Source organism: Suillus plorans, assembly GCF_016647745.1.
Source record: "Suillus plorans strain S12 chromosome Unknown HD556scaffold_25, whole genome shotgun sequence".
In the NCBI taxonomy this organism is placed as follows: Eukaryota; Fungi; Basidiomycota; class Agaricomycetes; order Boletales; family Suillaceae; genus Suillus; species Suillus plorans.
The window spans coordinates 228,719-255,391 of record NW_024537409.1 but is presented as its reverse complement, the minus strand read 5'-3'; the positions used below and the strand labels follow the sequence as shown (position 1 = coordinate 255,391).

Here is a 26,673-nt window from a genome sequence, read left to right as displayed (position 1 = left end):
GGCTCTCGAGAATGCGGAACATATTGTGAGTATTCCAGCAGATTTCCATGACAATAGTCTGACTGTCATCAGTTTCAGGAGTACTATGCACACATTCATGGTGACGCTGAACACACTCCAGTCAAGAAAGGTCGCACATCCGGAATCAAAATTTCGAGGCTTCTGCGGGAACTTAGTGACAACGATGACGACGACGACACGCCAACCTCATATACTCCATCTGCAGCCATGTCATCAATCGATCCACGGAAACCCTGGCTTCAAGACTTTAACTACTATGTCAATACATTTGACCAGCTGGCCGAAAACCAATCCATTGTCCAGTGGTGGGGGGTATGTATTCCTTCATTTATTCACTCAATGAAGATACTGAATCTATCAAAAGTTAAATGCAACGAGGTATGGGCTAGTGTGGACAGCTATCGCTCGTGACTTCTTAGGAATCATGGCCTCGTCGGTATCGAGCGAGCGGGCATTTTCTTCAGCTGCGCTAACAATTACAAAGCGCCGCAACCGTCTCAAAGGGGATGTCGTTGAGGCACTACAGGTAATGAAGTGCCTTCTTTGTCATGACCTGGTCTTTCGTGAGTCAGGACCTTCATCATTGACCGAAGATCCTGCAGATGAGGATGACGAGCTACTTGATGGGTGCCCCGAGAAGTCAGGTGAAGATAGCATGGTTTTCATTGACATAGAGAGTTTAGAATAACTTCGGTAGATGTGTTTCGTTGTTGTGTACCCAATCTATGTCAGGCCCGGGCTTCAGCCCAAGCCCAGCCCAGCCCAAGCCCAAGCCCGACATCAGGGCTGGGCCAAAATATTATGAGGCCCATACCCACTCAAGCCCAGGCCCAGCCCTGGGCCATAGGCCCAAGGCCGGCCCGCACAACACTACGGTGAAGGTACAACAATTCAGATGGTGAGTCTGAACAATGTTGGGTCTTGCAGAACCTAGCTGCTATTCGACCCTAAAGGGTTTCTGGACCAGGCTCAAGACTCAGAGGAGAGGAAATATCATAGAAACTTGCTGAATACTCTGACTCCTACTGGTAACTGGTGAAAAGATAACTTGCTTATGTAAGCTCTAAAAGTGCCAACATAAGGTAAGGTAAAAACAGTCTCTACAAGCCCAGCCAGAAATGAATCCCTACATCGGGCTTCCTTGAATATATCCCGGAGTTTTGACTCTGTTTCTCCGTGATAGGCTGAAGAAGGCTCAGAGAGTTGCACGTGCAAGGTGTGTGCCAGGCGGAGGTAAGGTAGACTTCATGCGAATCCATCAAATGTCATGTGATTGTGACTGCTTGTGACACTTCGAACTTATCCCAGGATAAGGTCATGCCAAGTTGCCGAGAGACCACTTCAAAGGCATGCAAAGGCTTCGAGCAAAAGATGTCATTGTGTGCAACTACTGATGAAGTTAGAATACTGCAGGAAATGTAGTATCAGCATTAGTAGAAGTTGTAAGTGAAAAACTAGTATGTGCTGCATGAATAGACTACTAGTTGATGTCCCTTCAAATGGTTGGAGTTGTATTATCGAAATCCTGCATGATGCTCTCGGGTAGGATTCTATGACCACGATACTTTTTGACAGCCCAAGCAGCCTGCATATCATTTAGGCCCTTTTGATAAGCATCGATAAAGCGTCTAGATCTAATTGCAAATCTGTAGTAGTTGATGTCAGTGAGAATGATAATATGATCTACATATAAAAAAACTCACTTGCGCATTGTTTGCAGAGGAATAGAGTCACATGCAGCTATAACATTGCGCTCAAGATCATCTTCTTTTGAAGATAGTTTGAATTGATGATACACCCGCTTTGCAAAGCCCCAGCACATCTCAATAAAATTCAATTCACAATGAAATTTGGGCAGAAATATGACACGGAAGCCACGTTCCTCGCAAACAGTTTCAAGATGTGACTTGACATTGATAAAGTCGGGCTGATTATAAAGGAAACGACGGCAGCAGCAATGCGGCATCTTGTCAGGGGGGCATTTGAAGCCGGGACATTCCGATTTGAGGCTTGCTTCTTCATCAAATCCTCATTTACGGAGAATCTGAGCTGTGCCTTTGAACCAGCCTGCCTTCTCATGGCCCTCCATAAAGTAAAAAGACTGCAGTGTACCATCAGCGAGATTTGTATCAGCCAACTGGATTTTTGTTTTTAGGGGCTTTCCATTGGCATCATGCATGACATTGCCACGCATATCTTTGGTGGTAACCATGGGACCCCATGTTTTGGATGGGTTCTTTGGCATGTTGCGAGCAGCAGGTGCGTCATCAGCACGTTTCACATGAGTTGTTGCGTTGTCGAATACAAGAATGTGATCATCGTGAGGGAAGTGTTTGTCTAAAATATCCATTGCTAGCTTTGCATGTGCAATAATATTGTCCGTTGTGAAAAACCCATCCCGCCCCTTGCCTGCTTTGAAAAGAATACGAGCTGTCTCTGCTCCATCTTTAGACTGCAGCCATCCATAGTCGGCTGAGACGAAATGAGCAACCATGAGGGATGCTCCCTCACCCTTCGGTTTCGGAACTGCTGCTTCGGTTGAATGAACCCACCACACATCACGACGGTCATGTGCATAAAATGTGGACTCGTCGTGAAACCAAACGACCACTCGACGGTGCCTTGGGAGCTCATCCAAATCCTCTTCCACCATTACATCGTCCTCCTTCCAGTTTCGAAGGCGATATTGGAAGCTGTCCCACAAAGGCAAAAAGACCTTCTGACGGTATGTGACGACATCCTCACGTTCATGACCATCTACATATTGACCTTTCTCTTCTTCTTTCCAACGATAGCCAAGTTTAAGCATCCAGCGCTGAGCTGTCACCAGTGAGATGGTTTTTGACAGTCTATGGCGGCTCTGTACCTCCGTATCGCTGAGGTAATTGACAATCTCTTGAGTGCTGACATACTTTCCGACACACTGCAAATGAAGCTTGATATCTGTAGCCAAGACTTCGTCATCAATGCGGGAATGATGGTTGCCATACTGGTGCGTTGGCAGCTTGGCACGGTCCTTGATATATGCTTTTGACCATGTCCGCAGGTTGCGACTTAGCCAACTCCCTCCATGCAGAAAAGCCGCTGTTTCATCAGCAGCCTGGGTCCACTTTCCTCCTGCAATGTTCTTGGCATGTGGGCTCCCGTCATTGCTAACATTGGTGAATTTCCACAGAAATTTCTCCATGGACTCAAGTCTTCCTTTGAGAATGTTGTCAAATTTTGACCATTTATACCCAGTGCCATCATTTCGAGGAGGATGCAGGAGAGCTCAAAGATCGACCAGTGCTTCCTGTGCTTGGGCAACTGTGGGAGGTATGCGTGATGCATAGGGATTATTGCGTCCCACGCTATTCTTGGTGAGCTCATCATTCTCGTCATCTGTCTCATTATTCATTGATGAGTTGTTAACATCTCCTTCAAGAATTGCTGTGCTGATTGGCTGTAGCCGCTCCCTCCATCGTACACCTCGGATTGCCATCAAGTCCTCCTCGTCCTCAACATCTTCGCAAGTTACTCTGTGGGATCCTGGCTGAGATGATTGTAGAGTTGAACCTGTATGCATATTCCTCCCAACAAAGTCTGCCCCATTCCCCATGTCTACGAGGGCAACATGAGGCAAAGGTGAGTCTGCATGTCCATAACTGGCTGGTTTCTCGGCTGCGGCTGTGCGTGGCTCGAACAGCGCAGCCGCAGCGCGCCAAAGACGATTTTTTGTGGACGGCGAATGTGGGACGCCTGTGGAGAGTGGCTCCGCGAACCATGTCGCAATTTCCGACATGACAATCTCCTGGTGTGTCCCATTAGATGGTTATGTATGTTCCATGGTGAGCACTCACATTTTCATCATTCTCCGAGTCTATGAATGACCCAACTTGAAATTTAGGTCTCTTCGATGTTCTCCACATTGTCACGTTCTCGCGCCAGCGCTTGTGAGCGTTGGATCTGTTGCCCATCTGCTCGTGCTACAGAATTATCGGCACACCGGCATTACTCAGACTGCTACTGCAAATTCGGACCTCACCTACTAACGGCACCCAGACACTTAACAATAAAAACTCAATTCCAAACTCGACTCTTTGATTTATGCATTTTTTACAATGCTTAATTATGCGAGACAGTATTCTACATGTTTTAGCATTAACATATTGACTTGATGTTCCGTCTTCGAATAGCAATTGATTTTTTGGTGTTCTGTCACGAAATTGTAACGATTTATCACGTGACGTTTGATGGATTCGCATGAAGTCTACCTTAGTCATCCGTGATGACGTCATTGTTGAAATCAGTCGCGGAACCAATTGGTGTGCCACTGAACTTACACCCGTGCCAATTGTCGACCGCTATATGGAGGTGTTTCACTCGAAGTCAGCCAGGCATAATTGCGCTATCATGCATAATTCTGTGGTACTCAAACAACTGCACGGGAGCTTCGAGAAAATACAAAACATCTCACGCAGAACTCAATCTGCAGCTCCACTCAATAGCTTACAGATGACTAGCAAGATGCTGATGAAGAACTTCTCACAACTTTTCACCCGGCATGACTGTTATCGAAACTACGGCAGTCGGCGTCATCACCATGTCAAGCATCAGCCTGAGATCTCGGAGGTGCAACTGCATCTGTTATCAAGCACTCCCTGGGCTGTACATCTGCAGTTACCGGTGAAACGCTCCGAGATCCGCGGAGACTGTCCCAGTGTTTACACCGCCACATTGATGAGTTTATACCTTGTTCATAAAAGCTAACAAGGCCCATGACGTATGTGGTAAGCACATTTTTTAACCTCTACATGGAGTATACGACTAACGATATTGCAGCAGCGAGGAGCTTGCAGTTCACTACGGTGTGTCTCCTTTCTCGACATGAGGGCGAATCACAACTGACAAGTCATCTACCATCAGTGCATACACAGTGCGTACTATCTGAACCTCATATTCTGTGTTCTGATATAGTTCAGTGTCGATGGCTACATTCTGGGTAGGCTTATTCTGATCTATCCACGTCCGCTGTCAAACTCGCTTATTCAGACCTATGATTATGCATGTTCACTTCATGAGGAGGTAATACACCAGTTCCATGATACACTTCGGTTTTGATATTGATAATATCATTGCTGTGCACAGTGGACATTTTTGCTTCAATCACGCTGGAGCAAGATGAAAGGCCTCTATATCGCTACACGATACCTCTCCTTCTTCTTTCTCGCCATAGATCTATATCGTGCGTTCCGCTCCAGCACACATCGTTCCGACAATGGATTGACATTTTTAGTGTACTTTGCCCCGAATGAGAACCCAGGTGTATGTGATGTGATGGAGGTTAATGAGAACGAACGACTTACTCCATGAATTCGCTAGAAATGCCAGGTGTTGGAAAATATTCAATCAGGTACATGCACGGTATATTCATGTATGCACGTCCTTCCCGAATGCTACTACTTTCCTCTCACAGGTCTTGGTACTGTATTAGTAATTTTTTCCGAATGTATCGATCGTTCCCCTTGTATTATGTGCGTTTCTGACCCGATTCATTCAGATTTTTTTGTCTCCAGAACATATGTGCTCTGGAACAAAAATAGGATCTTGCTCGCAGCTATCGTGTGCACCTCTTTCGTGAGTTCCAAATCCACTCATGATATCCAAGCTAGTGGTAGATACATCAGCCAGATTGTCCTCGTAGCTTCCTTCAGCATCGTCTTCGCCACTGACGTCCCTGCATCATGTACTTGCTCTCACCTTCCTTCTGAGTTCCACGGCCACTAAAACATTTTGTTCACTTTCACAGATGCAACTAGCGCAATCCCGGGCATCTCAGGGTGCTACCAGAGTTCAAGCCGTTACCAACTCTCCATACCATTTATTCTCCTTTCTGTATTGGAATTGGGTGGGTAACCAGGAGCATATATATGTACAGGCACGCGCTGACAAGTGTCCTCCCCAGGACTCATGATACTTACGCTTATACGCACTGTAGAGACTCATGCCTCTCATGGTGTGATATGGCACTTTTCACTAGGGAGTTCATTGCACGAACTTGCAGCACCATTCTGTGTGCTATCTGCAGCTATCCCTATATGAGGCGCAGCTTTCCCGCGCAACGCGCGCCATGTGCGCACCATTCCCGCGCTTTACGATGTATACGCGCGCTTTCCCGCGCTTGATCGCCCTATAGTGCCAGCCATCCGGAAGCATCCATCCACTGTCCACCAAGTTCTCTAGTGCGTATGTTTCCATTTCTCTTATCTGTGTATCGTTCCACCTTTATTTTGGACCCTTACTTACATATAGCTTTACATACCTTACTCGGTAGCGCTTCGGCTCCGCGTGACAGCGCTTAGGTGCCGTATATAAGTGCCAGCATTACATACTATTACCCACTTTCCGACTTTCAACTGGACCTCCCACTTACCACCCACATACTACCTAGGAGAACATAGTAGAAATCTATTCTTTGACACCTCGCGCTCGTATCTCTTGTCTAGTATCTAATCACCACTTAAGCAAACTCACTCTTACTCTCTCTCATTACCGCTCACGCGCGCGCGCTTCCCGCGCCTCGCGCGTACCTTCGCTTTCCCGCGCCTCGTGCACACCTGCGCGCTTTCTTGTGCTTCGCATCAGCCGACCAGTAGCGCCTTCGGCACGCACTACTAGATCCTTGCTGCACTCGCTTCCCCTTTAGGGTCGAATGCACTTGTCGTCTCAAGTATAGCAGACTAGGCAACGCGCGACCTCACAACATTTACAGATACAGTCAGGAGCTTCATTTGTTCCTCTCGGTATTGTTGTTTCTACAACTGGAGCCCACCGCGAGGGGTCCATCTGGTTTAGTTTTGATTAAGTGATTTTGATTTTAGGATTTCCTGACAAACCTGTACTTCGGACCCGACGACCCGATGATATTTCCGACGTGCCCGCAGTTTTTCCCATCATGCCCGACAGATTTGGCATGCCATTCAGGACAGAACAATCAGCCCCAAGATTCACTGGCGATGTTTACGGAGTTTTCGCATTTTTGCAATCTGTAGACCAACTCGGACAAAAGTGCAATTTATCAGACACTGAGCTCATCAAGTATACTCTCAGATATATCCAATGCGACCACAAAGAACTATGGGCAGGATGCCCTGAGGCCCGAGGTACATCTTGGTTAGAATTTACTAACGAAATTTTGTCGTCCTACCCAGAAGGAGGCATACACGAGTATACCCGACCCGATCCGAAGCCCGAAATACCCGAACCCGAGGAATCCGATGATTATGAATGGTGGACACTTCCCCTAAGTGACGAATACACACCCGCACAAGAACCCCTAACTTCAGAAATAGAAATCTCCGCACCCAAAGACCCTATCGCAACATCCGACGCCCCAGAGGGAGTCCGAAGTCCCGAAATTTCGGACTTGACCCTCGGACAAGTTCAGTTACCATCGGAACAATTGGATGTATTCGTAGAAGTCATTGATGCAGACGTACTAACATCAGAAGTCTTAGATTCAGAGCTAACGTCGCTAGAAGACAACGTACCCGAGATACCCGAAACATCGGCCGACGAATTCCCCGAAATATGGGATATTTGTACCAGGAGTTTAGATCACGAACTCGTTTTACCTTCTCCAGATCGCACTGATCATTTCGTTCACGCAGTAGCCGTCGCTTTATTTCTCACCGGTTATGTCACTTGGTCTAGGTATCATTTTGAATTGTCACGCCCGAAAATCCGCACGTCAAAACCCGAAACACCCGAAACACATTTCCCCGTCATCCCGAAGATATGCCCCATGTACCCGCAGTTTCCCTGCATAGTTTCGCCCTACCGTCACCCGTCGCATCGGATCCGAAATATCCGACTCCATCATCCGGTCTACCAACGCTTTCAATACCCTCGTCCATCGCACTCCCAGATCACATTTTACCAGTATGAAAGCCAACGACGTCTTTACCTTAGGAAAAAGCTATAGTTCGAAACCCCGAAATTTCGGGTAACGCGATACCCGAAAACGCGCACATATGTTCATAGCACGCACATACTAGCATCGCACATTTCACCCCGGGATTAGGCCGGTGTTTCATATCTCAATAACCCGAAAAATCCCTATCCTCATACATCCGCACCTACAGAAGAAACTAATAGTACACAGACATTCGAATCCGAATGCGCGCTAATAACCCCTATTATATAGCATTTCATCTTCGAACTGCGCATCGCGCGCGCACCCTTATATATACGTAGAAAAACCCGAAAACCCGAAGAAAGACAGTCAAAAGTTGCACGAAGAAGTCAAGTCAGATGGTAATCTGCGTCCCTAGTATCATCTTGACTATGTTATCCGAAAATTCATTTGGCACTTATGATTATTTTTTTCATTGTTTTTTATTAGACACCCTAGTGGGGGACCACCTAGCATCGGATCCGAGATACGGACATAGGGGACACATAGGACAAGCGCAGATTTTCGGACATTGCATCGGCCGACGATTTCGGACTTCGGATACCATTGCACACTCGGACATTGAGTTGTTTGCATCCATCGCATTTGTGCAGAAGAGAACAGTGATAGATTATGCAGAGAAGTAGGAAAAGACGTCAGAACACGAGCAGATACATATCAGTGCATTTTCGGACTTGCACTCGGAAAGTTCCCGCGCATCGCATCGGCCGCGTCGGCCACTCAGATACATTCCCGCACATCGCATACCTTCGCATCACTTCCCCTATGCTTGAGATACCTCGCATTTATCAGATTTATCCGTTGCCACACTCATCACGAAATATCGAAACAATCACGCATATCCGCACTTCGGACCCGACAAACCCGCCGTTTTTTCCCGCACATCGGCCGCTGATTTCGGACATTCGGATCGCACTTCGTCGCATCAGAGTCATAGACATCCATTCCCCGCGCATATTATGTTTAAACCTCCTATTCTTCCCTCACTTTCGCTCGAGTAGTACACTGACTGGGGACAGTCAGGATTCAAAGTTCGTAGGAGATGTAGGACACGAGCTGGCACTGGGCTCGTATCGAGCTATTTTACAGTACACGTCAAATACCCGTCACATGCTAATCACTTCCCGATGTTATCCGACGCTAACCCGCTAACCCGACGTTTAGGCCGCATCGGCCGATGCAAATTCCCGCGCACTCGTTCTATCCGTGTCCCATCCCGTCTTGCCAGCCCCACTAGGTGTGTAGTTCATTATTTTGCACATTACTCACATCGTAGCCAGCGCTATTACATGTTTTCCCATAGTCCGCAGCGCCTCATGTTTATTTACATGTACTTCGGATCCGAAATACTCCGCCGCTACTTTCGCCTACGGGTTCCGCATTTCTACGTACTTACATATATATTGGACTGACCTCGAGCATTATTCATTATCCAAGTAGAGGGGAGCAGTTCCCCGATGCTTAGTGGTCAAACCCGATATTTCGTAGTTCTTAGTTGACATTGCGAATATCATCGTTCCTTCACCGCCCGTATCAGTCATTGTTATTATTGCACACACCGCTCGCTCTTCCGACGCTCGCTATAGCGTTACTATTAGTTTCCGCATACCCGACCCGAATCCGACTACCCGACCCGACAAACCCGATGCTTTTGCATCGGACATCGTAATTATACCTTCGGACATTGTTTCCCGCGCTCGGACTATTGATCACACATCACTCACTTACCCCCAAGACTATTCCCAGATCGCAGACCCCTGGGTCGAATGCACTTGTCAGGCAAGTATAGCAGACTAGGCAGTGCAAAGACCACAACACAAATATATCAGTTTGGAGCCATCTTTCATTTGTTTCCTCGCAGTATTGTTGTTTCTACAGCGCCATACAGGACTGGCGAACAAAAACAAGCCGTCTGTACGTTGTCCTAGTGAATCATAACATATCCTATTATGCATGCGGTTCTTGTGAGCCAACACTTTACGCGCCGTTTTACTGTACTCATCCATGATCATTCTCTTTTCTGAAGTGATCTCGGTAACAAACATCATCACATCGCTGCTCCTCCAGGTGCGCTGATCTCCTAATGTCTTTGATGATCGAGCTATTGATGTTCTACGCACCAGTACTCCTACCAGATCATTTTGTATGAGTATGCACGTCCATATCCTGCTGCTTATACCTACTAACAATATCTGAAACATATGTCTACGTATAGTTTCCAGTTCATCATGCTTGCAATCCTTGCTACGCGCATGCACCTCCATCTTTGGCAGGTGAACCGACATCCACACGGATCTACAAGTACCCTCGTGCATATTCCAATGTCCGATATCTCATTTGCAAATCCCACGGCGTGATGTCGTATCCTGTGGCTTATTCGGTATCGTTCGTGGAGCGAGGCTTGGACTATTCAAGATAACCGGTGGAGTTCGTTGCGTCGTTAACTTATAGGATTAGTCTGTCATGGACTGGGAGGAGCATTTGGATGGCCTTGGTCTATATAACACCCTAATTTCCAATGTAAGCGATAGCGGATTATTTCAGTGTACTTGAGCCAGACACACAACCTGAAGGTAATGAGCATTATGGTACAAGCCTACTAAAGCACGTCAGGCTCTACGAATTAACGAAACGTCCCTGTTATGATGGGATGTCATCGAGAATCACCTACGCTACCGACAAATTTGTCTCACTCGACTGGGCAAGTTATTTGCACCCCGTGGCTTGTCAATGAAAGACAACTCATACGGCGGGGAATTTACTAGGGCATCCCGCCTTGATGCGGTGTCAGTGCATCAGTTATCGATATTTCTGCTCAGTGAGTGACCCTTCAAGAAAGGCAATACAAAGTAAATGACCGAAGGAAATGAATATGAATCTTGCTAATTCGTGACCTCCGAACTGAACTCTTTGACATGAACCATGCAATCTCGATTTCGTCAACGATGCAGGCCACTGTTGACAGATACCAGCGTAAACGAAAGAAATTGTACCACACATTCCAGAGAGTTGATTTTGTTCACAACATCCTTACAGACTCGCCTGTGGACGATGTCATGCCGGAACTTGAATCAGAACTTCTAGTCAATGTCATCCTGCTACTGTGAGTCGTCGTGCCAGCCTGGCAGAATATGTAAATATTCATGGAAGAGATGTCCTTCCTTAGTTTGTAATAATACCAGTGTGCTGCAGTGAAATTCGAATTGAGGAGCATACAACTTTGTCGTGAACTCCTGCTTCTGTTACAATAACATGTAACCGAGAACCCCTCCTACGGAGGTCATCATGACCTTAGCCCCTATCCCGCCATATGCACCGTCTTGGAAGACTTACCGACTCAACGGAGACTCGTAGAGACGCCTAGAACGGCCTGGATGCCGTTAGATGACCTAGACCAGCCTAGGCTACATCTGGACGGACCTAGATGGTCCTCGACCCGGATCATGGAGAAGCTCTGCTTCATGGTCAGAAGAGAAGCCGCATGCCGCAGCATGCGCAGTTAGACTATAAGGCATGTTTAGCCTTGAGGACTGATAGAAGAGGCGTGCAACGCCTCATGTATAGATAATCGCCCGCATGGCATCAGATAAGATGCCCTTGTATAGACACACTCATACTTACCTACCGAACGTAGTATTGGTCTGTGCACACGGACGACAGTATATAGAGTAGACAGAATCATGTATATTCCCTACTTGATTCTACTAGGTTTTCATCAGAACTTCCTCTGTGTGATCATCCCAATCACTCAGTCTAAGCCGCACCTAAAGGAAAGCCGACACTACCTTTAGTGGAACCCCCGAACCTCTCATTCGAGAGAAGATCCCCGTCTCTCCAGTAGCGAGCCCGCTATCAGATTAGGCAATCCGCCTAGGGAGAGCTCGAACTATCCTAGTCCGTAACAGCTTCTCTACATGACTGATCAGATCATCCATGGTTGTGTGTGACCAAGTCAAATTCTCGTAATATACATGATGATGTGTAGCAGGACTCCGGAGCAGAATCAGATCGTCCTTTATTTTGGCTCTAGCATACTCAAATTCTGGATCCTGAATCTGTCACCGCTTACATTAAAAACTAGGGTGATAGGTAGATTAAGGACATCCAAATGCTCCTCCCACTCCGCAACAGACTCATCCAATAAGTTAAGCATGTAACAAACTCTACGAAACCCACCTCCACCAGTCATCTTGTACGGTCCAAGCCTCGCTCCACGAACGACACAGAAAAAGCCACAGAATAAGACATCACACCGTGGGATTTGCAAATGAGATGTTGGACATTGGAATATGCACGAGGGCACTAGTAGAGTCGTGTGGATGTTGGTTTGCCTGCCAGAGATGGAGGTGCATGCGTGTGGCAAGAATTGCAAGCATGATGAACTGGACACTATACATGAATGTACGTTTCGGGTATTATTCGTAAAAACATGCAGCAGGATGTGGAGGTGCATACCTATTCAAAATGGTCTGGTAGGAGTCCTGGGGCACAGAACATTAATGGTTCGATCATAAAAAGCATTTAGGGGATCGGCGCACCTGGAGGAGCAGTGGTGTGATAATGTTCATTACCGAAAACACTTCAGAAATCAGGATGAGCACAGCAAAATGGCGTGTGCGAATATAAACTCACGAAAACCGCATGCATAATAGAATATGTTATGGTTCACCAGGACAACATACAGATGGCTTGAGTTTATCCGCCAGTTCTGCATGGCGCGTATGAGTGTGAGTATCATGAGTCCTGAGGAGAACACCTGTCAGTGCGTGTTTGTACATGTACATGCTCCTGGTTACTACCCACCCAGTTCGGACACAGAAAGGAGAAGAAATGGTATGAAGTACTGGAAACTTGTCGAACTCTGATAGCACACTGTGATTCCCTGGATCGTGCTAGTCGCATCTGTGAAAGTGAACAGAATGTTTTAGTGGTCGTGGAACGCCGGAAGGTGAAATTGAGTACATGCTGCAGCGACGTCAGTGGTGAAGAGAATGCTGAAGGATGCTACAAGAAAAGTCTGTCTGATGGATTCACCACTAGCTTGGGTATTATGAGTTAATTGGGAACTCACGAAAAAGGTGGACAAGATGGCTACGAGCAAGATTCTATTTCTGTTCCAGAGCACATATGTTCTAAGGATGAAAAAAGCTGGATGAATCAGATCAGAAACACACATATGGGGGGAATGAGAGATACTTTCGGAGACAATAGTTAATACCATTCCAAGACCTGTGAGAGGAAAGCAGTAGCCTTCAGAAAGGACGTGCATACATGAATGCACTACGCACATACCTGATTGAGTATTTTCCAACACCCGGCATATCTGGCGAAGTCATGCAGTAAGTCATTTGCTCTTTAACCTTCCACCACATCACATACACCTGAGTTCTCATTCGGGGTAAAGTACACTAAAAAAACAAGTGTCAGATCATCATCAGGGCGATGTGTACTGGAGCGGGACGCACTAGATAGATTTGTGGCCAGAAAGACAAAGGGGAGGTATCGTGTCACGATATAGAGGCCTTTCATCTTGCTCCAGGGTGACCGAAGCAAAAATGTTCCCTGTGCACAGTAATAATATTGTTGATATCAAATCCAAGGTATATCATAGAACGAGGGTATTATTACCTCTTCGTGAAGTGAACATGTATAATCGTAAGTCTGGATAAGCGAGTTCGACAGCGGACGTGGATAGATCAGAATAATCCTACCCATAATGCAGTCATCGACGCTAAACTGTGTTAGGACAAAGAATTTTGGGTTCGGGCGGTACGCACCCAATATGTACTGATGGTACATGAGTTGTCCACTGTGATTCACCCTCATATCAACAAGGAGACATACCTTAGAGGACTGCAAGCTCATCGCTTCTGCGATATCGTCAGTTGAATACGCCATCTAGAGGTCAAAAATGTGTTTCACACATACATCATGGGCCTTGCTAGCTTTTATTATGAGTGAGCTACAAACCCATCAATGTGGCGGTGTAAACACTGGGACAATCTCGGATCTCACCAGTCACTGGATGTACAGCCTGGGGAGCGCTTCATAACAGATGCAGTCGCACCTCTGATGCTTGAGACAGTGATGACGTTGACTGCCGCAGTTTCGATAACGGTCATGCCGGGTAAAAAGTCGCGGGGTCACAACTAACACAAACCATTCTAATATGATGGACTCGGTCATGGAAAGTTTTTTGAGTCTTGAGGCCTGAAAACCCACATCCTTCAGCGAGTTTTTGAGCTCCTGTATTGGCCAGCATTGCGGCTGCTGCAAATATCCCAGTGTGATGATGATATTTGTAAATTTGGTCAAGATAATGATAATAATTAAAGTTTTGTCACTCCCAATTAACCCAATTAACTCATAGATATCATTGAAGTTAGTGATCATGAGAGTTAACGTTCAAACTTAGCTAGCTTGCTGCAGTCGTGACTCGTGATGCGCGTGATGGAGTGTTTTACCGTTCACTGGATGTACCGGCCGGGGTAAAAGATACTTATATTGGATAACCAGTGCCAGATGACTTCCCACAGTTTAATTTAGAACGATGTTCTGGTTCTAAATTTACTGTTCTAAATGCCTCTTGCCAAGCTGAGGACCCATGTTTGTGGCTATCCGTTTTTATTCATGGATGAAACTAGAAGAGGCAAATTTGGGAATACCGAGGTTGTCAGTATCGATGAGGCTGGTCAACTTCGTTAGCGCAACGCTCGCCACAGTGAGTTAATAATAAAGTGGGGTTTTGCCTTGGACTGATGCATATCTGGGGGATATTCAATTTTGCATTAGCTGCAGGTCTTTATGTTGCTAGTAACAAGACATCGATGATGGACTCGATCAAGATGACTTGTAAAAAGAATTTGTCAGTACGATCTTCGGCTCATGCAATGGCGGCCCATGGCCCTCATCACCGTGACCATCTCAGGTTACCCCTCCTCTGGAAAATCAACCCGCACAGCACAAATCTACGACTTTCTCTCATCAGCTTCAAGTCCTCAGCCCAAAGTAAAAGCCATCTCAGACGATGACTTAGCCGTTGACCTCTCATCTTTCTTCCCTTCAGACCAGTGACCTCCGAAAATTAGACTCCCTTCAAGAAAAGATCGCCCGCGCAACTCTCTTCATCGCTGTCACAAGGCACATCGCCAAAGACACGATCCTCATCATAGACGGGATGAATTACATCAAGGGGTTCAGGTACCAACTGTATTGCAAGGCCCAAGAGGCTGGAGTAAGGGTCACTACGGTGTGTAATAAATCACGATATTCTCACTCGCGCAACTAATGCAGTTGAGAAAAGTAGGTCTATGTACTTGCTACGCCTGATCAATGTCGGAAATGGAACGATGAACGAGGAGATGGAAAAAGACATAAACCTCAGGCCTCAAACGTCAGTCTTTCTATTCTCTATTTCCCAACTTATCCCTAACCTCGAAACAGCCTCGACGCCCTTATCTAACGCTTCGAAGAGCCCTCATCCATGGTCTGCTGGGACGCTCCACTCTTCACCATCCCCTGGGACGACCCAACACCCCCACTTGAATGCATATCAGATGCAGTCACAACTGGTATCGTCAAACCTCCAAACATCGGCACCCAGGTCACACCCAAAGCACCCACAGACGCCCTCCGCACTCAAGAGCATATGACACACGCACTGGTTTCTGCGCTCATGGCTGCTCAGGCTGCTGGCCCACTCGGGGGACCTATCATCCTCACCATCGATACGCTTGAGCCTAGTTCGAATACCAGTGCCAATGATAGCTCTGTTCTCCGGGTTCGATTAAAACTCCCGCATCGTGCATTGACGCTGTCAGGACTGTAACGACTCAGGCGCTAATTCGTGGCTGCGCGCTGGAAAGCTGTGACATTGGGAAGCACGGAAGAAGGAAGGGTGGAGAGAGGGAGGTGTGGGACGTGCATTTGCAGAGTTCTTGGAGGAGGGGTTGGGTGTTGCGAGGTGACCTGCACGTTAAGCAGCCAAAACACGAGCCTTTGTTTTAGAATCCCAGGAGTAATACAACACAGGGCTTGTAATATGTGGTACGCGCATCCAAGATCAAATGATTAACACAGGTGAACACGATCTCTCATGCAGTCTCACTTTTTTATAGTGTTTATAGATGGATCGCAACATCCACTTTCATAAGGAAGTATTCTCCTTGGTGCTTCGTGGGATCAGGCTTCACTCAGTGGACAATATTTTGGTATGAAGTTGATTGTTCATCTGAAATTCTGAACATGACTTCGGCTTTGATGTCGAACGTTCGAAACTACTTACTAAGACCAGAAAACTTTGGTTTGGACACTATCAACGCCCAGAGGTGATGATTACAGAAATATTGCGCAACCAACATCAAGATATGTTCCCGTTTGTCATGCAATCATGCAATCACTTGTCACTGGTAGTGCTTTGCTTGGGAGTGCTGCCATGCGCTATGCACAGCCTACGGAGTATGTACCTGCTCCAACAAATATCATATTACTCCACTCGCTGACGAGATGCACACAACGGACCATTGTGCATTGAACTGCCTCAAAATCTGAACCGGAACAAGGTCACCAAGTACTTGATTGGGTGGTAACATAGCCATTGACATGCGGTGTCAACAAGGCGCCTGCAACTACAGCATGCAAAACTGACTCAAATAGCAGGTCTCTTTATCACTTTCTCGCCATATCTCTCCTTCCTTTCGATTACTAACTTTGCACAATATTTCACTATCCAGTCTTGCTGTACAACGTGACATCTTTGTCATGCAACACGAAGAAGCCGAGTCAAGCGTGTCAATGAGACGAGAAGTCCCATTGCACTCATCGATATATCGGACAAGCGCGAAAGATCCACCACCATATGGTGCACAGCACCATCAGGATGCACTTTGGGAAGGTGAGCAGCTGCCTTGTGATACCTACTAGCTTACTCAATTAGAATCAGGCGGGAATGAAGCGCTCCCTTCTGTGTGGCATGGGTTTACGCCGTCGTCGGATAGTGAAACAGTATATCAAGATGATTCGCTCACGATGGTCTCGAAGAACCGACCTTTACCAGGAGTACGACTAGGTGAGGGATGAAATTGCAACAAGGAGCGACGAACTCACCGTTGAACATAGACGTTCCTGGATATCTCGCTGTTCCTGGATGGGAATGGCACATCTCACCACTCAGTCGGTCCTACTTCGTCAACCACAATAATCGGACCACTTCATGGAAGAAACCAAAGCCAGAACGTCCAGCAGGAAGCTTGATGCCGGAGAGCGTCATTGAGGGTCACTCTGGATGCATATGGAGCCTTGCCTACCTGGGTACCAGTGGCAATATAATGAGCGCGTCTGACGATAGTTCGATCTGTCAGTGGAAAAGAGACGGAGAGCCAGTGGGAAAACCTTTGAATAGCGATGGGGGAGGGATAGGTTCGATGGTAGTATCTCCAGATGAAACAATGGTCGTTTGTGGAAGCACAGACGGCAGACTGCGGCTTTGGAATATAAAGGAGGGCATTATGATCGGCGACCCGTGGGAGGGGCTTAATGCTGCAGTGAGGTGCCTCGATTGGTGTCGCAATTTCCTGGAGATAGCAGGTGGATCCGTTGACGGCACCATACAATGCTGGAACCTGAATACTGGTCGACAAATAGCTCCACCCATAGAGACCAGCCATGGATGGCTTGAAGCCGTCAAATACTCTCCAAAAGGCGACAAATTCATGAGCGGTGGGAACGGTCCGATTTGCATATGGTCAAGGGTCGGAAAGCTGCTTATCGAAATCAAGGGACATGACAATGCAGTGATGTCATTGTGTTGGTCGAAGGATGGTGCACACATATTCTCTGCCTCACTTGATACCACCATCCGAAAATGGCGGGCTATTGATGGACAGGAACTCGTTGTTCTTTATGGTCATACCCACATCGTCACATCCCTCTGCCTTACTTCCAATGAAAACCACATTGTTACTGGATCAAGTGATTGCTCGATTCGTATCTGGGATCTCAAGACCAATCAGATAGTCGGAGATCCACTCTTGCATGATGACCAAGTTTTCGTTCTTGACATGTCCCCCGATGGAAAATACATTGCCAGTGCTGGACAAGACAAAAAAATCTATGTATGGAGCCTGGAGGCTGCGCTCAAAAACGGTGTGGTATGTACGTATTTTGTTGTCTAATTTCCCTACCTAAGGATTTTGGTCATCTAGGACACAGATGATGGCAATGGAGAGCTCAAGGCAAGTCTTCTCTGCTTCTTTTTCACACTGCATCTTACTTTTTACTAGGAACGTCCGGCCCAACCGAGAGTTGTGCGCCCACCAATCGTGAGCAACCCCACCTTTTCTCATATGTCTCGTCAGACCTTTGACCCCCATCTTTCGTCTAATCAGCAGGCCAAAAAAACAGGAGCGGCAAGATATGTCAGTGTAATTTCTTGTTCTTGACCTTTCTCACCTGACACCAAGATACAGGGCAATGATTTCTTTGGTGACGAATCAGAGCACGTGTCTCGTCGTGCAGCTCCGCCCACAAGTCTATCGTCCCTTATTTGTTGGCGTCGTTTGCTCAGTTTCATACATTTCGGCACACGACCTGTAAATGCATCTTGACCAATCGAACGACAGTCCCAACACTGGAATTTCAACTTCAAGTTGTTTTCTGGAGGACATTCCATGTACACCGTCGATGTACCTCTTGCTCAAGATGAAGATGTAAGTCACTCGTCGTCCCTCCAATTTCCTTTCATTAAAATACAATACAGAGATATGGCATTGTTCCCGAAACTGATGCGGAAGCGGCTGCAGCTATGCAACATACGAACAGCATCCAGGCCAATAGTGCAACGCAATCAGGCCAACCAGCAGGGTCACAAGGGTCACAAGGGTCTCAAGCACAACCAATCCAAACAGAAGCACAAGGCTCAATTGGCGGAGCAGATGACTTTGTGTATTCAGGAGTGAGCTGCTGCGGATTTTTCTTTGGTCTTCGTCGTCCTGCTCTGTATCAGTCATGAAGCATGCAAGACGTATGGCATGCACACGCTCAGTTCAACTCTCTTTCCCCCGCACCTGTGTCTAACTACTCTCATAATCAATATTCGCCATCATAACTATCACTCACGCACTCGGAACTATCTCTCCTCATGCACCTCCTTTTCCTTGCACTGCTTTCCCTGAATCCACGCCACGTGTTTACAACACCACCGGGGAAGTTAGCCCCGTTTTCTGGAATGTAGCTCTTGGTGGTGCAATGGTCATCTGCGCAGGGGAGTATTGCTTGTTTTCCGCAGATTTGTTTGTAAAGTTAATGTGTTGAGGGTCATTCAATATTAAAATCATCTTTCAAGGTCACACAAATGATGTCTACACCATCTCCTTGTCGGTTCAAAATGACTACCTCCTTATAAGTGCGTCATCGGATCAACGGGCGCGTCTGTGGAACCTCAACACAAACCGCCCGGTCCGACCACCCATCCAGCATGACAGTTGGGTGCAATATGCAGCTCTTTCCGCTGATTGAAAAGTGCTAGTCACTGGTTGTCGTGACAAAGTTGTGTACGCATGGGACATTCAAACATTTAGTTGGTCTGAACAGGTCTTTCTCGTCACTAACACTCTATGCTGGCTAACCACCCACTTACCTGCGGCTTATACAACACAAAGTTCACCCGTGAATTCTGCATACGCAGTCCTGAAGATATCCTGCGAATTAGGACTGCAGTACTGAACATTGGATTCCTGTAAGAAGTGGGTTTCCTCAGCTTCATTGATAATAACAGGTCATTTGACTCACCAGCCATCTCTTTTCATGCAAAGTTGATCTTGGTGCGCTTCGCCGCCGATTCTCTTGCGCAACTTATCATGACCATCTGGCGTAGTTAAGACACTGAGTACCGAATATGACATCCTCTACCAGTGAGACGTAAGTGATCAAGCCCTTCCGGACCATGTGAGGCCATACCAAAGGTGTACGAGATGTTGCACACCTGACTGGACGACGCGTCATCACATGTTTGTATGATGGCTCAGTTCGACTATGGGACATGGAGAGCGGCGCACAGACCCGCGATAGCTGGCAAGATGGGGAAGTAGGAGCGTCCACCATATCACTGTCTCCAAACAGCAACAGTTTGGCAAGCGGAAGTGATGATGGGACGGTGAGGTTGTGGGACATCAAGACGGCAGAGGTCATTGCCAGATGGAAAAGGGCACACCGGGAGTGTGGTGGCAGTGTGCTGGAGTCTAAATGATCAACAAGTCATAAGCGGATCCAGAGATGGGACAGCGAGAGTCTGGGATGTCAAGAGCGGTGAAACAGTTCTGGGTCCAATCAACACTGATCATGAATGGGTGACAGCCTCGACCAAATTTGTGACTGGCGGAGTGAAAGACAGAGCAAAAATTTGGGATGACAAGACGGATGAACTGCTCACCATAATCAAACACAATTATTGGGCGTTGAGCTTGGCCTGGACATGGGACGGAAACAAGCTTATCTCTGCTTCATATGGCCAAATTCACTGGATGCGCCCATTGTGCTTTATAAAGCTCCCTGAGCTCAAAGTTTGATGCATCATCGCTGCTTGAAACGTGAAGAACTCAGAGAGACCTAAAGAAACTTTCATATTAACTGCCCTCCAGTACCAGTACTTACTTCGAATTCGGTGGTCGTTTTTTCGGGATCCCATTTTGAGGTAATCAACCTTGAATCAACCTCTTTGGATGAACGAATATTATATATCGTGTGGCCATATAGAAAGGACCTTGTGACTTTGGTGCAGATCACAGCATCACCGATCGATCGATCAACAATTGTGTGTTGGTGATTTGGCACCTGAGTGACATAAGAAGTGAGGGTAATAAACCTCGGAAGCGGGGTTAGCCAGCGTGGGTTATTTGCCTCGGATCCAATGGTCCTCTACACCAGCTTTACCACCAGCTTTACCCCAGCACTTGTACCAGCTTCTACTACATAGATTACGGACACTGTAAGATAAACGTAGATATAGATGACTCTAATCAGCGCTGATAACGATCTTGTCAGCGCCGGCACTGTCCGCAATGTCGGGAACGTCGGGAACGTTGGAGGGCGCGCAGATATAGTTCGGCAAACCCCTCCCACATCACGTGCTAACTCAACTTAGTAATTTTCGAGCTCACTGTCCCTCACAGCAACGCGCATTGCAAGATGAAATCACCATCAAATACGATTTAAAGATACGGATATACATAAGATAATATTAGGAAATTAAACCGAGGCTTCTCATGAACATGTTGGTCTCCTGTTCTACCTGATGGTATTCCTCAGCCAACTGCTCCGGGTCCTTTGTTACTGAATTCCACGCGCTGTCTTGTTACTTAAGGGTCTTATATAAAAGTTGTGTATAATGACAACACAATTATACATGGTGAAGACTTCTTGCCAGTCCTCAAGTCCACAGTCTCCGACTTTTCTACTTCGTGGGAGGTAACGTGGTGAGTTCTTGGGAGGATTTAGTTTGTTGTCCTCTTCTTGTGTAGTCTTATGTGAAGTGTTGTGGATTGTTCTGTGTTCTGGATAATTCGTTAGGTTTGTTTCAGCCTAGTAGGTCGTGTTTCAACCTATGAAAGTCTGTTTCAACTTTGTCGTCCTTAGATTTGTGTCTCACTTTCTGTTGAAAGAGAGAGTCTTATGTATACACGTAAAGCTTTAGAATGAGAGCTGTTTGATGGTTATATAGTCAACCCCTGTAAGGTAGTATATAACTTTAGAGTAGAATAATGATGTATCTTAGTCTTACTTCAAGGCACGTTGCCTGCACTTTTATTCTTACGTACTCTCACACGGTTTGAGAGAAGAATGAAAAATGGGAAGTTATATTTCATGGGTGAAAATGGGGTCCTTTTATACCTTTTGGAATCCCCTTACTAAGCATGATTCTGTCAGATGGATTGGTAAGAATGTGGCTTACAAACCAGGTGATGAATCAGCTTTTACTAATATACATTATAAATACTGTGTAATCTTACAAAGAAATTACAAAGCATGACAGAAAGGTGCTGACTCTTCTCAGGGATTGGTCATGCAGAAGCTGACAAACCAAGCCTTTGGGTGAGCTGAATCATCCTTCTTACTAAGTACATTACAAACAAAGTTCAGTGTCTTACAAAGAACTTACAAAGCATGATCAACCATGACTGAACATGTTGAGTCATGTTTAAATGTTGTTACAAAGCATGACCAATCATGACTAAACATGTTGAATCAGCTTTAATAATGTTACAAACCAGATTATTTCCCAGTCACATGATGTGATGACAAATAAAATCTGGTGGCTGAAAGAAGCCAAATAAAAGTAAACAGTCAGACATAAACAAAGAGATACAAAACTTTGACAAACAAATCTGTGGCTGAAAGAAGCCAAATAAAAATAAATGATGAGAAATAAACAGAAGGTCACATGCTCATAAAAATACAAGGTAAAATAAGTCTGAGAAATAAAATACAAGACAATGAAATAGAGGAAAAATAGAGAGGTAACTCAGTGACAGAGGGCTAGACAGTCTCTCATATCTTCCTTATCACTCTCTATATATATCTGACATGGTATGAATCACATACCATGCATGACAGTGCTCGTGTTCCAGGGTTGAAAAATGTTGAATGCGCCGTTCTGATGGGTACTCGTCGTGCCCTCAATAGAAAGGAACGATGGGATTTGATTATCGGGTCCCATCGCACCCGCGGTACCTTCAACTAAGTCTGGGCGCCTTTGAGGACCCTCAATGAGAGCTGGAGACCGTTCGGGGACATCTTCATTGTTGTTCGAGATGTCCGTAATTCTGGCAGATAGAGGGCTGGCCCCGTTGTTAATGGCAGGTGAAGGAGGGGTGGGAGGAGTGGGGGAATCGTTGTTGGAGGTGCGGTTAGTAAGATCTTCGTCTTCAGAATCTTCGTCTTGGATGATAGCCTTGCTCTTCGCGCTGATGGATGGTGAAGGCCTACCGCGCTTTCTTTTTCCCTTATCGCTACGGGTTGCTCTAGGTTGCTCCTCCCCCGAAATAATACGTTGCTCGTGTGCCTCCTTTCTTGTAGCGAGTTCTTCATCTGTCAGTTCACGCCAGTAACATAAGCCAACCTTGAGAGCATTGTGCAAACGTCTGAGAGCAACACTCGAGCTAATCTCCCCTGGGTTAGTGATAGCGCCCTCCGTCCATCCTATGAGCTCGATGCCCCATGCACGAATGAACCATTCATGATTATGGTATGCTACCTGAGGCATTTCTGCGGCTGAAACACCCTGCGTGTTGAGGATTTCCTCTGCGAAGATGTCAGTGACAAGGATTGATAAAATAATTCAAAAAAACATACCCATATTGGTGCGAATCATGTCTCGAATTTCCTTTTTGAGGAGTGTTGTCTGCCTCGCACCTGAAGTGCGAACAACACCTTTGACACCTGACACAATGTAGGCATCGATGTTGACAACTATCTGTTCAGGCATCAGCTTGAACAGAGCAAGACAGGCATTTTTGACGGGGTCGGACGCATAGCTTTGTGGTCCGAAATTGTTGTTTGATGCGTTCCTCGTTAGACCCCAGAACACATTGCAACCGGTGCGTTTTTCGAGGCCTATAATCTGTGTGGTGTCAGTGAAATAACTAGATGAATTTTCGGACAAACATACCTCAGGATCAATATTACCCATAGTCTTTGCAATTTCCGTTGCAACATCCTTGGCATAAACCTTTATCGAAGCCTTCGACACGCTTTCGACTTGTATGTCGTCCATTAATTCATCTTCCTCCTCTTGTGTTAGGTTTTTCCACTCGCCAGACTCCTTGAGTTCTCTGGAGACGATGGCGAGTGTCTTCCTACCATCTAAGATACCTAGTACATTGTTGTTAGTCCATGGTTGCAATTATGAGAGACGAGTGCTTACCATTTTCCTTGCACTTGGCAATTTCGCGTCTCACGACCGCATTGAACATGGAGACTTTGCGGGAACTCTTTAACAGCTTTCCTCCCAAGAAAAACTGCTTCGACATCCACTCGAGTGAGCTATTCATGCAAAATGTGAGCTGCATAGTAAATATACACAGCCTGAACGTACATATGGTATTTTTCTGCAAGGTCTGTGATGGTGACCATGTAAGCACTCCGCGCATCACCAACCTCCTTCCACATTTTGGCCGTGCGTGCTGCCGATATTTTGCATTGCTCACGCGTCCGTCGAGACTTTTTCTTCAGACCTGGAGTACTCATTGTCAGAGGGAACACAGCGGGTTTGCAGAAAGTAAAGAAAGAGCATGCGAACCAAAATTCGTTGATGCAAACACACAGCCTCTAGTACTTATGAAGCACCGGCGATTAGTTGAATTAGGGATAGCATTGAACTAAAAAATTGAGGGATCCAACCATATAGCATGCAGTGACAGCAAAACTTTCCAAAACGAACTAACCAAATTTGACATTGAAGCAATATACATTCACAGTATTTGAGTTATAGCGAGCGAGATATGTCAGTATGGTGATAGCAGCGCTCAAAGCAGCATTAGAAAACAGCTAGATAGGCGAAAGAATAAGATCAATAGCCAAATGAACAATTGCTGCAGACTCACATGAATCACCTCCGGGTGTGATCAGATTGCTGTGCTATATCAAGGACGCTTATGTGCTGCTCCGGAAGTGAATGAACAATTACCCGACAGAGGTTACGTGCTTGTGACACTGAAAGTCCAGCACCCACAAAACAAGTTTCCCAGTCGTCGACAGAGTAGTCGAGGCTGGCGTCAATCCTCGACATGACTTCTGGTGTGGCTTCAATGTCTCGAAGGTAAGCATGAACTGCAGGAGAAAAGTTGAAGGTGGACGTAGTGATATGGGTGTGATAGGCTGGTGGAGGGCTAAGTGGCAGATCATTTCTTGGTGGTGGTCCACGTGGCGTCCTGATCCAGGCTGGCTCTCGTAAATGCTGCTGTGGCAATCATTCAAAATATTGATAAAATCAAGTCCATGATGGACACCAACCTCATGTGCTGGCTCTCGTAAACGTTGCTGTTACAATCATTCAAAATATTGATAAAATCAAGTCCATGACGGACACTAACCTCTTGGAAGGAACTTGTAGATACTGCTCTCAGCGCAACGAAATGACCACTACGTTCATCTCGAATGGCAGCAATCTCAGCAGGAATGTCTGCATAGCGTCGTGTTTCATTGAAGCGCGCAAGAGGGGATGATGACAGATTCTGGCGATTATTGGATGAGCGTGCATGTATTCGCACTTCAGTTGGTTGCGATGGACTTGTGGGTGAGAGATGTGACTGAGGTGATGCGTTGCTAGGAGCTGGACTTGCCGAGGCTGGAGTTGAGCGATGCGAGGTGAGGCTCGCACTAGTAGAGGTGTGAGTGATGTGATGTGCAGGAGTTGTGCGAAGTGGAGTTGCCAAGCTTGTTGATGTTGTACGATGTGGGGTGGTGGCGCTCGTTGGCAGAACATTCAGCTGAGATGAACCAGAGCGATGGGCTGTAGTGGTAGAATTCATGTTACGAGTGACAGCCTGCTGCGTCTCTGGATCTACTACATAGCCTGGTCCAGGCTGGAGTTGATGCAGCTTGCGCTGGAACTGTAGAAGATGGGGAACACCTAATTTGCGCTGCACGATATCCTTGAGTTTAGTGACGGTAGGACTAAGTTCTGGGAATTGAGAGAACTGTCACATGCAGATGACTTCAACATCAATGTTGGATGGTGTCGAAGGCTGAGAAAGGTTCGGTTCGGGCCATATTGCAAATCCAACGAATAAGACGTCAGCAAGACGGCCTAGACCTGTCACCTGTGAAGATGCATGGCATTGGTTCAACAAAATGAAATGAAATGTATAAGTAGCTCACTGCATCATGGACATCGCCGATCCCTTCATTCCAAGCTAAGTTTTGGTCCTCTTTACCAAGGCAAAACTGATGGTGTAAACCGCGATCTGATGATGAAGCTGAGTCCAGTCTGTCGTTGTGCATGACTCTTCTAAGCATAAAGTGTCGGCGATCGATATCTGCACAAGGTGGTTGAGGAGATTGGCTTTGAACCCATTCTCGTAGAGCAGGGGGAGAATAAGGTGCCTGAGTTATTATTAGTGAGGTTGAGCAATATTGAAGGTAAAAGAACAAGGGAGATGGGAGATGGGAGATGGGAGATGGGAGATGGGAGATGGGAGATGGGAGATGGGAGATGGGAGATGGGAGATGGGAGATGGGAGATGGGAGATGGGAGATGGGAGATGGGAGATGGGAGATGGGAGATGGGAGATGGGAGATGGGAGATGGGAGATGGGAGATGGGAGATGGGAGATGGGAGATGGGAGATGGGAGATGGGAGATGGGAGATGGGAGATGGGAGATGGGAGATGGGAGATGGGAGATGGGAGATGGGAGATGGGAGATGGGAGAGACGCACTTAGTTTAACGTACATCGTGGTTTGCATGTGTGTTAATTATGTGTGCAATGCCGCCAACTAACAACACTAAGACACATATGGCAGTTTCACATCGCGAGAGAGATGAATTAAACAAGTTGAACAGATCAAACTCACACTACATATGGTTGAATGATGGGTTGAGGGAAGTGAGAATAAAGACACAGACAGATTATTTGTTGATGAATTGACGACACCGCCGGCAATTGCAATCACAATGTAATAGCACATGTGCTATTACATTTATCG

General features: G+C 46.4%; 7 protein-coding genes across 7 annotated transcripts; 3 read left to right on the top strand and 4 right to left on the bottom strand.

Moving 5' to 3' along the window:
- Positions 1-2,050: 2,050 nt before the first annotated feature.
- Positions 2,051-3,208, bottom strand: HD556DRAFT_1442792 (uncharacterized protein; the record flags this gene model as incomplete). Its single annotated transcript, XM_041306513.1, has 1 exon — positions 2,051-3,208. The coding sequence occupies one exon, from the start codon at positions 3,206-3,208 to the stop codon at positions 2,051-2,053; it is 1,158 nt and encodes a 385-aa protein (XP_041160716.1).
- Positions 3,209-6,955: 3,747 nt separating this feature from the next.
- Positions 6,956-7,984, top strand: HD556DRAFT_1474817 (uncharacterized protein; the record flags this gene model as incomplete). The annotated part of the gene is made up of 1 exon (XM_041308510.1): positions 6,956-7,984. One exon carries the CDS (start codon positions 6,956-6,958, stop codon positions 7,982-7,984), a length of 1,029 nt encoding a protein of 342 aa, XP_041160715.1.
- A 1,995-nt stretch (positions 7,985-9,979) lies between these two features.
- Positions 9,980-10,332, top strand: HD556DRAFT_1442789 (uncharacterized protein; the record flags this gene model as incomplete). The annotated part of the gene is made up of 3 exons (XM_041306512.1): positions 9,980-10,042; positions 10,099-10,124; positions 10,191-10,332. The coding sequence occupies 3 exons, from the start codon at positions 9,980-9,982 to the stop codon at positions 10,330-10,332; spliced, it is 231 nt and encodes a 76-aa protein (XP_041160714.1).
- Positions 10,333-11,900: 1,568 nt separating this feature from the next.
- HD556DRAFT_1474813 (uncharacterized protein) lies at positions 11,901-14,097 on the bottom strand (the record flags this gene model as incomplete). Its single annotated transcript, XM_041308509.1, has 14 exons — positions 11,901-12,364; positions 12,431-12,456; positions 12,514-12,554; positions 12,608-12,718; positions 12,779-12,877; positions 12,938-13,123; positions 13,172-13,204; positions 13,268-13,298; positions 13,355-13,383; positions 13,441-13,537; positions 13,604-13,762; positions 13,820-13,873; positions 13,904-13,937; positions 13,991-14,097. 14 exons carry the CDS (start codon positions 14,095-14,097, stop codon positions 12,223-12,225), a joined length of 1,149 nt encoding a protein of 382 aa, XP_041160713.1. The 3' UTR covers positions 11,901-12,222.
- A 778-nt stretch (positions 14,098-14,875) lies between these two features.
- Positions 14,876-15,803, top strand: HD556DRAFT_1236529 (chromatin associated protein KTI12; the record flags this gene model as incomplete). Its single annotated transcript, XM_041297834.1, has 4 exons — positions 14,876-15,013; positions 15,042-15,224; positions 15,282-15,372; positions 15,448-15,803. 4 exons carry the CDS (start codon positions 14,876-14,878, stop codon positions 15,801-15,803), a joined length of 768 nt encoding a protein of 255 aa, XP_041160712.1.
- Positions 15,804-22,562: 6,759 nt separating this feature from the next.
- On the bottom strand, positions 22,563-24,214 carry HD556DRAFT_1236498 (uncharacterized protein; the record flags this gene model as incomplete). The annotated part of the gene is made up of 5 exons (XM_041297829.1): positions 22,563-23,269; positions 23,321-23,588; positions 23,637-23,839; positions 23,892-24,010; positions 24,063-24,214. The coding sequence occupies 5 exons, from the start codon at positions 24,212-24,214 to the stop codon at positions 22,563-22,565; spliced, it is 1,449 nt and encodes a 482-aa protein (XP_041160711.1).
- A 361-nt stretch (positions 24,215-24,575) lies between these two features.
- On the bottom strand, positions 24,576-26,421 carry HD556DRAFT_1442784 (uncharacterized protein; the record flags this gene model as incomplete). Its single annotated transcript, XM_041306511.1, has 6 exons — positions 24,576-24,926; positions 24,980-25,006; positions 25,060-25,642; positions 25,673-25,788; positions 25,847-26,004; positions 26,118-26,421. 6 exons carry the CDS (start codon positions 26,419-26,421, stop codon positions 24,576-24,578), a joined length of 1,539 nt encoding a protein of 512 aa, XP_041160710.1.
- Between the last annotated feature and the right edge of the window lie 252 nt (positions 26,422-26,673).